The sequence below is a fragment of the Lycium barbarum genome, chromosome 6 (assembly GCF_019175385.1).
Source record: "Lycium barbarum isolate Lr01 chromosome 6, ASM1917538v2, whole genome shotgun sequence".
Lineage (NCBI taxonomy): Eukaryota > Viridiplantae > Streptophyta > Magnoliopsida > Solanales > Solanaceae > Lycium > Lycium barbarum.
The window spans coordinates 135,149,808-135,162,880 of record NC_083342.1 but is presented as its reverse complement, the minus strand read 5'-3'; the positions used below and the strand labels follow the sequence as shown (position 1 = coordinate 135,162,880).

The following is a 13,073-nucleotide window of genomic DNA, read 5'->3' as shown; positions in this document are numbered from 1 at the left end:
AAAGAATGAGTCTGAAGAGATTTCATTTTCTAAACTACTGAAAATTACATTCAAAATTGGGATCTACAGTTGTAGCTGACAGTAGCCTCCTCTATTTTCTTTTCAAAGATATGGTGTCATTCCTAATTACTCTAATGTACAAACTGGAAATCCATGTTAGTTCTCTACAAATCTGTGAAAGGAAAAGTCTCAGATCCTATTCAAGCGAGCAGTAAGATCAGCAAACACATCCTCGCTACAGGGAATTGTGACACCACCCATTGGATGATCAAAGCCAAATTCTTCCTCCGCTTGATTTAGCAAGTCTTGAAATAAAGGTTGGCTCAAGAATGATATGGGGATCACAAATCTCTTCTTTTGCTTCTCCCCAACATATACAGCAAAATGGCCTTTCGGAACGTCTCCAGCTGTAGAAGACTTCTTGATTATACAAGGCATACGGATAGCCATGGTCGTTTAGTTCAATTTAGATGAGCAAATAAGGTAGGAAAGAACTTTTAAGGACTTTGAAAGCAAAGAAAAGCTTTGTATGATTTCAAGTTTTGTTGAGCTGTTATGGTAAACCTTTCTTTGTATGTGTTTATATAGTCCAATGACAATTTGTAGAAGCCTACTGATATGCATTGGATAGGCATTATGTGGGCACCAGTTAAAGATTACTTGCGTGGTTGAGTTTTGGTGCAGCACAGTTTAGAGACAATACCACATGAAATAACATATGGTTATGTCTTCCAACTAATTATCAAACTATTTAGACTTTGAAACTATGTCTAAAAGCAAAAGGTCCCACTGATATTCACACCAAACAACAGATTCATGAAACCTCATCTTCTTGAAAATGGTAAAGGACCACTTGGAGCCATTTCTTGATGTTGAATCAACAAGTTGTAGTCAGCATTCCAATGATTGATCTATGAGAGCATAACCTGAGAATTTTAGGCAAAATCTGATCGTCCATAGTGCTAAAGTGATGGCTCAGGATACAAGTTGGTGCTGCAGTTGAAGACTTATACAGTAACTACAAAATGGTCAATTTAAGATTATCATTAGTTGGACAATAGAGATTTGGATAAGTTGGAATATTTCTCCAGTTTCATTTATCAATAAGAAGGTCATAAGTCATGCAGTGTTTTATGTCAAGGAAGAGCAAAACCAACCAGTGTGTGCTTGTGTTATGCCACTGCTGAGCATGTGTGGACCTCAGCACTAATTTTGTAGGGAACAACTAACAGAAGATAGGCCTAAAGAATATAGAAGATAACCTCTAATGTGTAGGGCAATTGTGATTATGAGCAGGTATTAATCCATAAGAATAACATGCTGTGTTGGCTTAAATTTGTCAAGAAAATCAATTGACTCACTGCTCCTTGAATTGATCAGATTACAGAAATGGAACATTGAGCTGACTTTAAACAGCACTTTTTTTGTGTTGAAATATGACAAAATGTATAGTCTTATAGACATGCTATGATATTTCTAGCTATTACTAATTCGGATCACATTGGCTTTAGATGAGGTCTTTCATTTTAACTACTCCGTTCATCCCAATTTGTTTTGGCGCTATGTTTTTTTTTTTTTTTTTTTTTCTGTTCTGAAGAAATTGCCACTTTTCTATATCTAGGACTGGTTAGCTTTTGCAGTCTTATTTCGACAATAACATGATTTGTTGTAGGCTCACAAAAAGAAACTATTCGATACAAGAGTATTTTAGTATTTTATCCATATCTAATTTCTGTATTAAAAACATCGGGTTCTTAATCTTCAGGGGTTTTGCGGGGCTCTAAATGAGGCGTGGTGGTGAATGGTGATTGTCCAAAATGGTAAAGCTATCTAAACATCTGATTAAGAAATACACTAGTAGTATCAAATTGTTTGGAACAGTTTCTACTTTCCATCAAAAATGACTTATGTCTGAATTTATCAGTGATACAGATAATGAACATTAAAAAGTGATTCCAAAATTTTCTTAAAGGGTAACCATCTTCCCAGGAGGAGATGGTGAACTACTTTTGGGCATTGCTGTCATACTAAACCTAGAGAACAAGTGCTTTGTACAATAGCTGAATTAATTGGCTCTCTGATGCATAAAATTTTCCTGGTCCTCTAAGGTTAAATGTAGATTATGACGATTAAACAGACATCTAAGCTGCAGGTACTTTACATTGCAAAAATGATTCTGCAAGTGAAATGCGAGCTCGTAGTTAACATGCCACTGTAGACTCGGGGAGTGTAAATTTTCAATCAATACCGCATGAATAACTGTTGTCAATAATACAAGAACTCTCTGAAGTCACTACTAATGAAACAGCAGAGTCCTCTCACCTAATTTAATGAATTGCCAGTGAAACATCTCTGTCCAGACTCCAGAAATTTACTATACACAACAAATGAACTAACAACCATTTGGCTCCAGCCGATCAATTGTGCTTCAATGTAGAAATCATAATAACTTCTGTAAGGTTTTGGCTCCAGACATCTGGTGAAACCGTTGCGTAGGTAAAAACCAGATAGCCTGCCCAGAGTTTGACCTTCTCTAGTCCGGAAAGGAAGCCCTACTTTCCTTCCTTCCTTCCCCAAGAAGCAGCTTCATTAGCTTGACTCCTTTAATGTACCAGGGCACCAGCAACCCCATAACTCAAATGATCTTTACTGACGTTGCTGCCCAAATCACGAGCTCCCTGTACTAGTCATTACAGAGATGAGTTGCCTATAGATAATATGGCTTAAGGAGTAACTACTTTTGGTGCTGTATTGAGGTTATTTGAGATATACTTGTTAAAAAGATAAATAAATATAGCAACTAAGCAATAGATCATACGTACATACCTGACTTAGAATGTTGAGCTGAGGGTTTAAATTACCCATGTAGCAAAAATCCTCCCTACCTAGTTTTTGCTTTAGCAGGATCACGACCAAACTGAATGACGATAGGCTTGCCTTTAAACACATAACCATTCACCAGATTCTGCAATCATTCACTTCTTGTATTTAATGTTTACGAGTATCATCAAGTATAGTATAGCACCATAATATTAGCTAATTTCTAGACAGTCGCATGTGTTGATATAAACTTATAAGTATATGATAAAAAGATTTTCCTTTCATCCATATAGTACATTTTTATCCAACTTGAGGAACCTAACCATATACATGAATCTACTCACTTTATATAACCCATTGGAAATTTAACACAGGTTCACGATTACATGTAGAAGGTTTATCACCTTCTGAAGAAATTTGAGCTTTTGGTTCAATTAGGTCGAGAACTGTTAACTAGGAAATTGCACCATCGAAGTACATCAAGGACAAAGCACCATAAAAGTACATCAAGGACAAAACATAGGCACATAGCACCAGCTGCAGGAGCTAAACAACAAATTATAACAGCATAGTGAAATTTGAATAGGCTAACATAGATGCCACAAATGGCAATTCAAAAATATTTGCATACGTTATATCATTCGAATTTCAAATTTAATGATGCTTGCAAAAAGCTAATGCTGAAATACCCCAGGGTGGTTCGCATGTGGTGCTTCCAGATCCCTCTCAGATTTAAGATTTATCTTTTAAAGAGGTCAATAAAGCCTACAACCACTTTCATGGTATTAATTTTACAATCCCACTGCTCAGGAGGAAAACAATATACTAAATTACCAGTTTTTCCCCCTTGTTTCCCCCAGATTCTGCTATTCTTTTGAAATATGATTCTGCGATCCAGCACTCCAACAGATTAATCTAACACCCCTTTAACAAAGGAACGTGGACATGATAAACTTTAACGCCGGGTCTTGTTTCCTTCATTTTTTTTCTTTTTCAATCTTCTAAATCATCCTTCTTCCCCTGCCCCCTTCTTTCCCCAACAAAAAGGAAAGGACCCTTCCACGGCATCCTTCAAAATAGCAAGTGGGCATTGATTATGTGGTAGTGTCTTGTGAAATGGATTAAAAAATCAGGGTGATACAGAGCAAGAAACATTTGTGGTACTTTTACACTAGAAGCATGTGGATTTTTCATGAATATTCCATTAGTAACTAAAATGTGTCAACAATGAACTTAAATGAAAATGACATAATAAGGTTCCACAGCAAAAACATTTTTGGTGCGTCAGTGCCAGAACAGTTGAACACCATATTCTCTTGTTCCTATCAACCCATAAATATTATTTCCACTAATTACTAGTTATAAAATCACCAAAACCCACCCTTCATGACCCACCGTCCACCCTCTACCACTACTATTTTCACCTCCTTTATGTCCAACTAGACCAGAGGCGTATGTAGCCTATAAGGTTGGGGTTCAACTGAACCCCAAACTTTGGACGCGGAGCCTAAATTTATGTGTAAAAAATTATTAAAATTGCAATAAATAGTAGATATGAACCCCTAACTTTAAAAATATAATGGGTTGAATGCTAAAAATCTATAGATTGAACCCATAAAATTTAAATCTTGGATCCGCCTCTGAACTAGACACCAGAGAATGACTTGTACAATATTTTAATATATCATTTTCCAGGGTTATTTTTCTGTGCAAAACATCACACCAAAAACTTTGAGAAATGCACCAAATAAAAAGTTCACTATGCATGGACCATCAAAGGAAATGGAATAAAGACACAAAGTAAGTATATATAAAATACCAAGGCATTTTCAGCAAGTTCAACTGAGGGAAATGTAACAAAAGCTTGTCCACGCATTCTCCCTTCCTGTAAATGGAAGTCATATAATTTCAGCAAAAACTCTAGAATAAATATCAATGGAAAGGAAGTACAAACTAATAAATAAAGCCTCAAGTTATCACAGTATTAGAAGAACTAGAAAAATATAGATGAACCTCACCTGCATTAACTTCACTGCAAGACTGGATTTAGCTTCATCAATGCTTCCAAATAAAGATCCTAAAGAACATAATAGATGAGAAGAAATATAATGGTAAACATGAGTTTTGTGTACGTAACTTATTTCCAATTGAAGTAACTTCTAGTTATCCATCCTTTTTATTTAAGCCTGAAACTACACAGAAGTCTGAGAAAAATTCAGAAAGGTGTTTTAATTTTGCAATGGATATGTGCATTAACCTTACCAAATATGAAGTAAATATCATCAACATTCACTTCCTTTGCTAAGTTCTTCAAGTACAAGATCTGTGAAGGATTCCCAGCACAATAATTCTGCATAGAAAGAAAGCTCACGAGTCAATTATTATTCAGTCCTTTGCTTGCACTAATAGCTCACATAGAAAGAAATCCATTCGTGCTTGTACGGGGAATGTCCTCCTTTGACACGTCCAACAGTCCAAGCACAAACTTACTACTTGGCTTTGCTCATTAGTAGTACTTTTGATTTACTGATAATGAAGCGAATTAGAACAACATAATTTATAGAGTGGAAAGATGCAATCTTAGTGAACTTCTATAGCAAGTACTTGCCAGCTTAAGCACACTAAACCATTACCTTTCTTATCAATAAACCAGTTAACATTTCTTATCAATTGGAAATAAGTCACTTACATGAAACTCATGTTTACCATTTCTTTCTTATCTAATCTGCAAGCAAGTGATTCATGGGAAAAAGTAAATACACACAAATATCCAATACCTTAAACATAGGAAGCGACAGAATTTCTTCTGGGGGCAATCTTCCACTTCTTAACTCTTCAAGGGTTGTAAAAGGTTTATGATCGTTCTCTTTATCTTCCACTACCAATGGCATTGCACTCGCATCATCCTTCTCTTCATTCTGTACCTGTTTAGGTGCTACTTTAATCTGCAAGAAAGCAAGCAAGAACCTAGTATCACCAACTTCAACGAAGAACAACAAAGAAGGAGGAGACTTTTGGAGATCCAAGGCCATCACCTGAATTATTGGGTTCTTCTTCTTAACTACTGGCATCTCTTTAGGAACCAAGGCAGCAGCTCTCAATCCAACAGCCTCATGGGCAACATCTTTGTCAACTGCAGGACCCAATATAGCTTCATGTCTGATACGCTTTTGTTTAGGCCCACCAACCTTTGAAGCTTCCTGAACCATTAAATATACAAAACCATTAGAATCTGCCAAAAGTTCACTCTAGTAGCAAAAGGTTTTAAAAGATCATGATGAAAAATGACAGTAAACACAAGGAACATAAAGATGGAAAGAATTAAACCAGAGATATACTTCATACAACATTAAAATTTGAGTCAGTTCCCCAATATCCTTGAGGTTTATAATTTATATTTCAAGTGCTAGTTAGCTGATTTCGCCAAACTCAATTCTAAAAGTAAAAGAATATCTAACAGCATAGAAAATATTACCTCATCAGAAGACTCCATTTCTGATTCACTACTTGATTGATCTTCCATTCTACTCTTAGAAACTGTTGGAGGAGGAAGAGGAGGGGGTGGAGGAGGAACAGACGGGGAAGTTGGCAGAGGTGGAGTCGGCAAAGCCATCCGAAATGGTGCTGGAATATTCATCTTGTTCATCAAGTGCAAGACCTAAACCATGTCAAAATATGGGTATAAAAAGATGTAAATTAGACCTATTTTTTTATTTAAAAAAAAAAAAAAAAAAGAAGAAGAAGAAGAAGAAGATGTAAAATAGACTAATACCCACGAATAGCTAAGGAAATGAGAAAATGAATTTGAGAAGCAGAAAGGAGATAGTTAATTATGAAAAGAAATACCTGTGTGTAGAACCGAGGAACAGCAATAAGAGCATTTACAATATTGGTAAGTATATGTCCATCAGGTGGTGGGTAAACATATCTGAATCACAAGCAGGATAGTCAGCTTTATGAAGAATAAATAGAAGCTGGTTCTGTTTATCAGTACTGAAGAAACAATATAGAGACCTATAATGTGTAAGATCAAGCAGATAGAATGTCTAAATCCTCTTAGTTATTTGTTTTTTTTTTTTTTTTTTTTTTTTTTTGTGAGAATGGTAACATTTAGTTCTTTGTTCTTTGTCCTTTCCTAGTTTTCTCTGCGTATGCCAGAAGGACCAGGAATAGAGCCTATAATTTACAGAATTATTTGCATACAGTGAAAGATGCAAGTCAGCTGTCATAGCAACTTATCCACCAAATTTAGATGAAAAAATGGAAAAATGACTTTTAAAAATCATGAAGCAGTTGAAAACCTACTCTAGGTGAGGAGGAAATGGATAATCCACCCCAAGTCTTTCAGCAATGGGTTCACTGACAGGATAAGGACCTGCTCTGGATCCTCCACCAAATTCTTTAGCAGCAGCATCTTGGATCAAAGAGACGGATTCATTTCCTATCCGAGGTTCACTTTGTCCATATTTATCTCTTTCTGTGCTTCTACTAGCTCGTTCCACCGCTAAGGTTTTACCAAGAAACCGTACCCTAACAACATATATTGGCAATTAGACTTGCTTACTCTCTTGAGATAAATAAAAAAAAAAAAAAAAAGGAGGGCATTTAAGTATGTTTATCTAAGATGACCGAAAACTGAGGACAATTAGAAAAGATTCAAAGAAAAACATACCCATTCAAATGCTGTTGCGCTTGGTGAGCCAGACCTTCATCCTTGAAATCCACAAAAGCACAATTCCTCATCCTGTCCAGGATAAAATAAATCCAAATAAATGATAAAGTTCCAATTAGAGTCCAGTAGAGTTATCCATTCTCAAAAAAAAAAAAAAAAAAAAAGTCCAGTTGAGTTATGTACTAGCGAGAGACATGAAAAACATTGAACCAAAGGCTGATGGCATCAATTATCTGTTATCCCAAGAACTATGATGATTATAAAATAAACCAAAAGGGGAAACGGAGAAAGAAGCCTCAAGGACAGGTTAGTGCTAGTGCCCAAATGGAATAAGCACAATGATCCCAAATACAAGGTACACATAAATGCATTTCTTTGGGTCACAAGCAATTTTAAAAGCAAAGGCGGGAGGTGAAACATTTTACTGAAATGGAATGAGACATGAAATTTTGGGTATGCGTCCAACTTTCTCTCTACTTGTTTGTGCCAGAGGAAGCTGATTTCCTCTGGTTGGTGGTGCATAAGTAACATCATATTCCCATTGCTTGTTAAAAAAAATATAAGTTACACCAAAAAGATGAGCCAAATAAACAGATTTAAGAAACATAAGATTGCCAACCTTCTCGTTGTTTTTAAAAGATACAAATAAAAAACAAAAATAGCAGTAAAATTGGGAATTATGGAATAGTTCTTCAGAATACCTCCCACTAGTACAAGGACGGATAGAAGTTGCCCCATAATTGGAGAGCAATCTAGAAAGGGTTTCATGAGGAATTGCTTCTGGAAGATGTCGAATCAAGAGGGTAGACTCTTTAACTCCCTCCATCGGCCAATGATAAGCAGGCTGAGGAACAGGATTTCCAGTCATGTAAGCATCCATTATAGTTCCTTGTACTCAGTGAAGTTCAACGTTCAATGGAAATGACTGTCAAATTTTGCTTGACGAATCACAAAACTTCCAAATGCTGCACCACAAAAAAGAAGAAGAAGGAATTAATGCATTGGGGATTTGAATTATAAAAGGCGGTGAAGAAGGTCGCCGTGGGAACGTTCTCATTAGAGTTATGATAAAAAGGGCAGCCCGGTGCACAAAGCATCCCGCGTTAGCAGGGTCCGGGGAAGGGCCGCACCCCAAGGGGTGCAATGTAGACAGCCTAACCTAATGCAAGCATTAGTGGCTGCTTCCACAGCTCGAACCCGTGACCTATAGGTCACATGGAGACAACTTTACCGTTGGAGTTATGATCATTTACAAAATAAATGCGGGTTGAAATCAAAGAAGATTTTTGACCAAATGTATGAGAAGCTCAAATGCAGCCATCAAAATGCGCCCAAATTTCAAATGTCACTTCAATCTTTCTTATCTTGCCCATTTCAGTAAAAGAAGAAAAAACTAAATTATCAAAATGCATTTGCCATTAAAAAGGGGAATGCTCAATACCCTGATCACACCAGATATGGAATAATTCAATATTTGCATTTGAATAAGAAATCAATGAGGCAATTAATCACAACTCACAAAACGTGATGATTTTCATAAAGGAATTTTCTCAAACACCTTGTGTGCACTATGCAAGAACGATTACACTCCAACAGTTAGATAAAACCCGCGATTCCCAATCTTCAAAGAATAATACGCAAATGAAATTTGCTTTCAAGTAGGGCATATTACAGAATAAAACAAGAAGAAGAAGAAGAAGAAGAAGATAATACCATACCTGTGTAGCGAAGCACTCAACAATGTGGTATCAATGGTCTGTAATGTTGAATTTTGCCTTTAACTTTGTTAACAACTACTAGTATCTATAATCAATCAACTATTGAATCAGAAATTCAGGTTAATTACACTGAACAAACCCTAAAGTATGATCCACTTTCAAATATTAACCCTATAATTAAAATCAGACTCTTACTTCCTAAATTTCTATATTTACGCCCCTATAAGGTATAAATATTTTACTTAAAAATTCTTATTCAGTACTTTAAAATAAACAAAAAAATATTTTCTGAAATATGCATCTTTCAAAATTCATAAATAAGAAAAGAACAAATTATCAAGGTCAAAAATACACCCTAACTATCATTTTTTTTTTATTTCATACCTAACATATCATAAGATTGAAAAAATTATCTAAATTATCACTATCTAGTTTGCAAAACACACGTGAAGCTAAAATTTTCTTAAAAAAAATGTTTACAAGGCATAAGTAATTCTATGGCGGCACCTACATGAAAATTAAAAAATAATATTCTTTTAATAAAAAAATGTATATTTAAAAAAAAAACTGCATTATTTTTAAAAAAAATTAGAATTTTTTTAAAAAACAAATCTGGATTTAAAAAAAAATAGAAAATAAAAAAATGATTTAAGAAAATGGAAAAATTGATTTTTTTTTTAAATAATCAGTTTTCTTATTTATTTATTTTTAAATAACTTTTCCATTTTTCAAACTATTTTTTTATTTTCTATAATTTTTGATTTTTTTTACAAAAATTATTATTTTTCATATTGTTTTTTAAAACAAATAGTTTTTTTTTTTGTAATTTCCATGGTGACATTATTTATCCACGTGGACAACACTTGGCAATATTTTTATACAAAATGGAGAGTGTGGATCACATGTCATTCAAGAATAATTTGAGATGTGTTTTGCAAACTAAATAGTGATAGTTTATGTAGTTTTCTCAACCTTATGATAGTTTAGGTATAAAACTAAAAAAACACTGATAATTGGGGTGTGTTTTTTATCCTTATCTCAATTATCTACTATCATTATCTACTATCAGTAATAATTTTTTGCATTTTAAACATGTAAGTCATTTGTAATTTTATTTAATTATAATATTTTATTATGGAGGAATTCTCTTTTTATTTTAGTTTTGTGTAGAATTTACTACTATATAGAAAGGTGAGTGTGGGCACCTTTTGGTCGTCCGTTAGCACTTTTTCGTCATCCTTTTGTGGGCCCAAAAAAAAATTATGGGCCCACATATTTTAAACAACTATTAATATTTAAAAAAATGTGGGTTCACATATTTTAAACAACTATTAATATTTAAAAACAACTACTAATATTTAAAAAAAAAATTGTGGCCCACATATTTTAAACAACTACTAATATATTTTTTAAAATTGTGGGCCCCATATTAAACACCAACCAGTAATAAAAAAAGTGGAACCCACCACATTCAAACTCACGGGAAAAAAAAAGTGAATCCCATATGAAAAAAACAAACAATGTTAAAAAAAAAGTGCTTAGAAAATTAAACAATTAAATCAATAATGATGGATTCATTGCCACGTGCGTATCAACCTATTAGAGGGAGCAAATGAAATTATTGTACAGCAACATACTTAAAATACAAAAATGCTTAGAAAATCAAACAATTAAATCAATAATGATGGATTCATTGCCACATGCGTATCAACCTATTAGAGGGAGCAAATGAAATTATTGTACAGCAACATACTTAAAATACAAAAATGCTTAGAAAATCAAACAATTAAATCAATAATGATGGATTTATTGCCACATGCGTATCAACCCATTAGTGGGAGCAAATGAAATTATTGTACAGCAACATACTTAAAATACTTATATATATATATATATCCGTTTTCCAATTTTTGAAAAAAAAATTGTGGGCCCATATAGCCTGATGGATTCATTGACACATGCGTATCAACCCAATTAGAGGAAGCAAATGGAATTATTGTACAGCAACATACTTAAAATACAAAAGTGCTTAGAAAATCAAACAATTAAATCAATAATGATGGATTTATTGCCACATGCGTATCAACCCATTAGTGGAAGCAAATGAAATTATTGTATAGCAACATACTTAAAATACTTTAAAAAAAAGTGTGGTCCCCATATTAAACACCAACCAATTAAGCATTTAAAAAAAAGTATGGTCCCCATATTAAACACCAACCAATATTAAAAAATAAAAAAAAACACCAACCAATATTTTTTTTTTAAAAAAAGAAGTAAATAAAGTGGAACCCACCATCTCCAAACTCACGGGAAAAAAAAAGGTGGACTCCATATTAACAAAATCAAGCAATATAAAAAAAAAAGTGAATCCCATATTAAAAAAAAACAATGTCAAAAAAAAGAGAGTACAGACTTTGTATTCGTAGCAAACACTAATATAATAAAGTTTTAGATACGGAGCACAAACTACAATGTTATATTAATCGTGTTTTGAACATAGTATCTCATATTGACAAAATCAAACAATATAAAAAAAAGGTGAATTCCATATTAAAAAAAAAAACAATGCCAAAAAAAAAAGTGCAGACTTTGTATTCATAGCAAACACTAATATGATAAAGTTTTAGATACGAAGCACAAACTATAATGTTATATTAATCGTGTTTTGAACATAGTATATATATATATATATATATTATATGCATAAAAATAGTGCAAACTAATAATGTCCAAAAGGATGGGCCCCATACTAAACAACACCAAGCAATATAAAAAAAAAGTGAACCCCATATTAAAAAAAATATAATGTTTTAAAAAAAAAAGTGCAGACTTTATATTCGTAGCAAACACTAATATAATAAAGTTTTAGATACGGAGCACAAACTATAATGTTATAGTAATCGTGTTTTGAACATAGTATATGTATATATATTATATGCATAAAAATAGTACAAACTAATAATGTCAAAAAAAAAATTGCACCCCATACTAAATGACATCAAACAATATAAAAAAAAAAGTGGATCCCACCATCTCCAAACTCACGGTAAAAAAAGTGGACCCCATATTAACAAAATCAAGTAATATAAAAAAAAAATGTGAACCCCATATTAAAAAAAAATAATGTAAAAAAAAAAGTGCAGACTTTGTATTCATAGTAAACACTAATATAATAAAGTCTTAGATACGGAGTACAAACTACAATGTTATATTAATCGTGTTTTGAACATAGTATATATATATATATATATATATATATATATATATATATATATATATATATGCATAAAAATAGTGCAAATTAATAATGTCAAAAAAAAAAGTGCACCCCCTATTAAAAAATCAAACAATATTCATGTAATTTCCAATGTATCTCATTAAGTCAATAATGATGAATTCATTACCATGTGTTTGTCAATCCATGAAATTGCTTTTCTTCAAAAGGTTAAGTAGTCAAACCATACAATTTTTTTTTTAATTTTTTATATTAGCCTGAGATCTAATCTAGATATTAAATTGTTGTATTTGCTATTCCGCCATGTCATTTATTTGTTATGTTTACTAAAATAAATATATTTAAAATATTTATATTTTAAAATAAGATAGAATTTAATCACTTTTTTATTTTTATTCTTACTCTAATAAATGTGAAAAGAAATTAATGTCGTAAAAAAAAAATATCAAATGCAGATCAAATAATCAATAAGGTAAATTAGTCAAATTATAATTTTAATCGACGTTTTCTTAAAAACTATACAACATAACAAGTAAAATGAGCTAAACCGAGAATATTTACTAAAAATTAAAAAATAATATTTCTTCGTTTAAATAAAAAATTAATTTCTACGTTATTTTGTTTT

The 13,073-nt window shown here is 32.8% G+C and overlaps 2 protein-coding genes across 8 annotated transcripts; both read right to left on the bottom strand.

Annotated features, from left to right (window-relative positions):
• Positions 1-6: 6 nt before the first annotated feature.
• Positions 7-867, bottom strand: LOC132599273 (auxin-induced protein 15A-like). The gene has a single exon (XM_060312571.1). The coding sequence runs from the start codon at positions 448-450 to the stop codon at positions 190-192; it is 261 nt and encodes an 86-aa protein (XP_060168554.1). The 5' UTR covers positions 451-867; the 3' UTR covers positions 7-189.
• Positions 868-2,217: 1,350 nt separating this feature from the next.
• On the bottom strand, positions 2,218-9,485 carry LOC132599272 (U11/U12 small nuclear ribonucleoprotein 65 kDa protein). Of its 7 annotated transcripts, none has more exons than XM_060312569.1 (13): positions 9,211-9,481; positions 8,194-8,457; positions 7,493-7,564; positions 7,126-7,350; positions 6,667-6,748; positions 6,296-6,478; positions 5,856-6,020; positions 5,598-5,765; positions 5,083-5,170; positions 4,839-4,897; positions 4,640-4,705; positions 2,827-2,965; positions 2,218-2,707 (listed from the first exon to the last, which is right to left on the bottom strand). In XM_060312569.1, exons 2-12 carry the CDS (start codon positions 8,370-8,372, stop codon positions 2,882-2,884), a joined length of 1,371 nt encoding a protein of 456 aa, XP_060168552.1. In that variant the 5' UTR covers positions 8,373-8,457; positions 9,211-9,481; the 3' UTR covers positions 2,218-2,707; positions 2,827-2,881. The 7 variants fall into 7 exon arrangements, with proteins under 7 accessions (XP_060168552.1, XP_060168548.1, XP_060168546.1 ...); XM_060312565.1 differs by having other exon boundaries at positions 2,218-2,683; XM_060312563.1 differs by having other exon boundaries at positions 2,218-2,678; positions 9,211-9,480.
• Between the last annotated feature and the right edge of the window lie 3,588 nt (positions 9,486-13,073).

What these genes read in the sequence shown, in the direction of transcription:
- LOC132599272 (XM_060312569.1), bottom strand. Translation starts at nt 8,372, where the DNA reads ATGGATGCTTACATGACTGGAAATCCTGTTCCTCAGCCTGCTTATCAT. An exon ending in GCGCAACAGCATTTGAATGG is followed by an intron (nt 7,351 to 7,492) that starts GTATGTTTTTCT and finishes ATATGTTGTTAG; the next exon opens with GGTACGGTTTCTTGGTAAAA. An exon ending in AGAAGAACCCAATAATTCAG is followed by an intron (nt 5,766 to 5,855) that starts GTGATGGCCTTG and finishes GCTTTCTTGCAG; the next exon opens with ATTAAAGTAGCACCTAAACA.
- LOC132599273 (XM_060312571.1), bottom strand. Translation starts at nt 450, where the DNA reads ATGGCTATCCGTATGCCTTGTATAATCAAGAAGTCTTCTACAGCTGGA.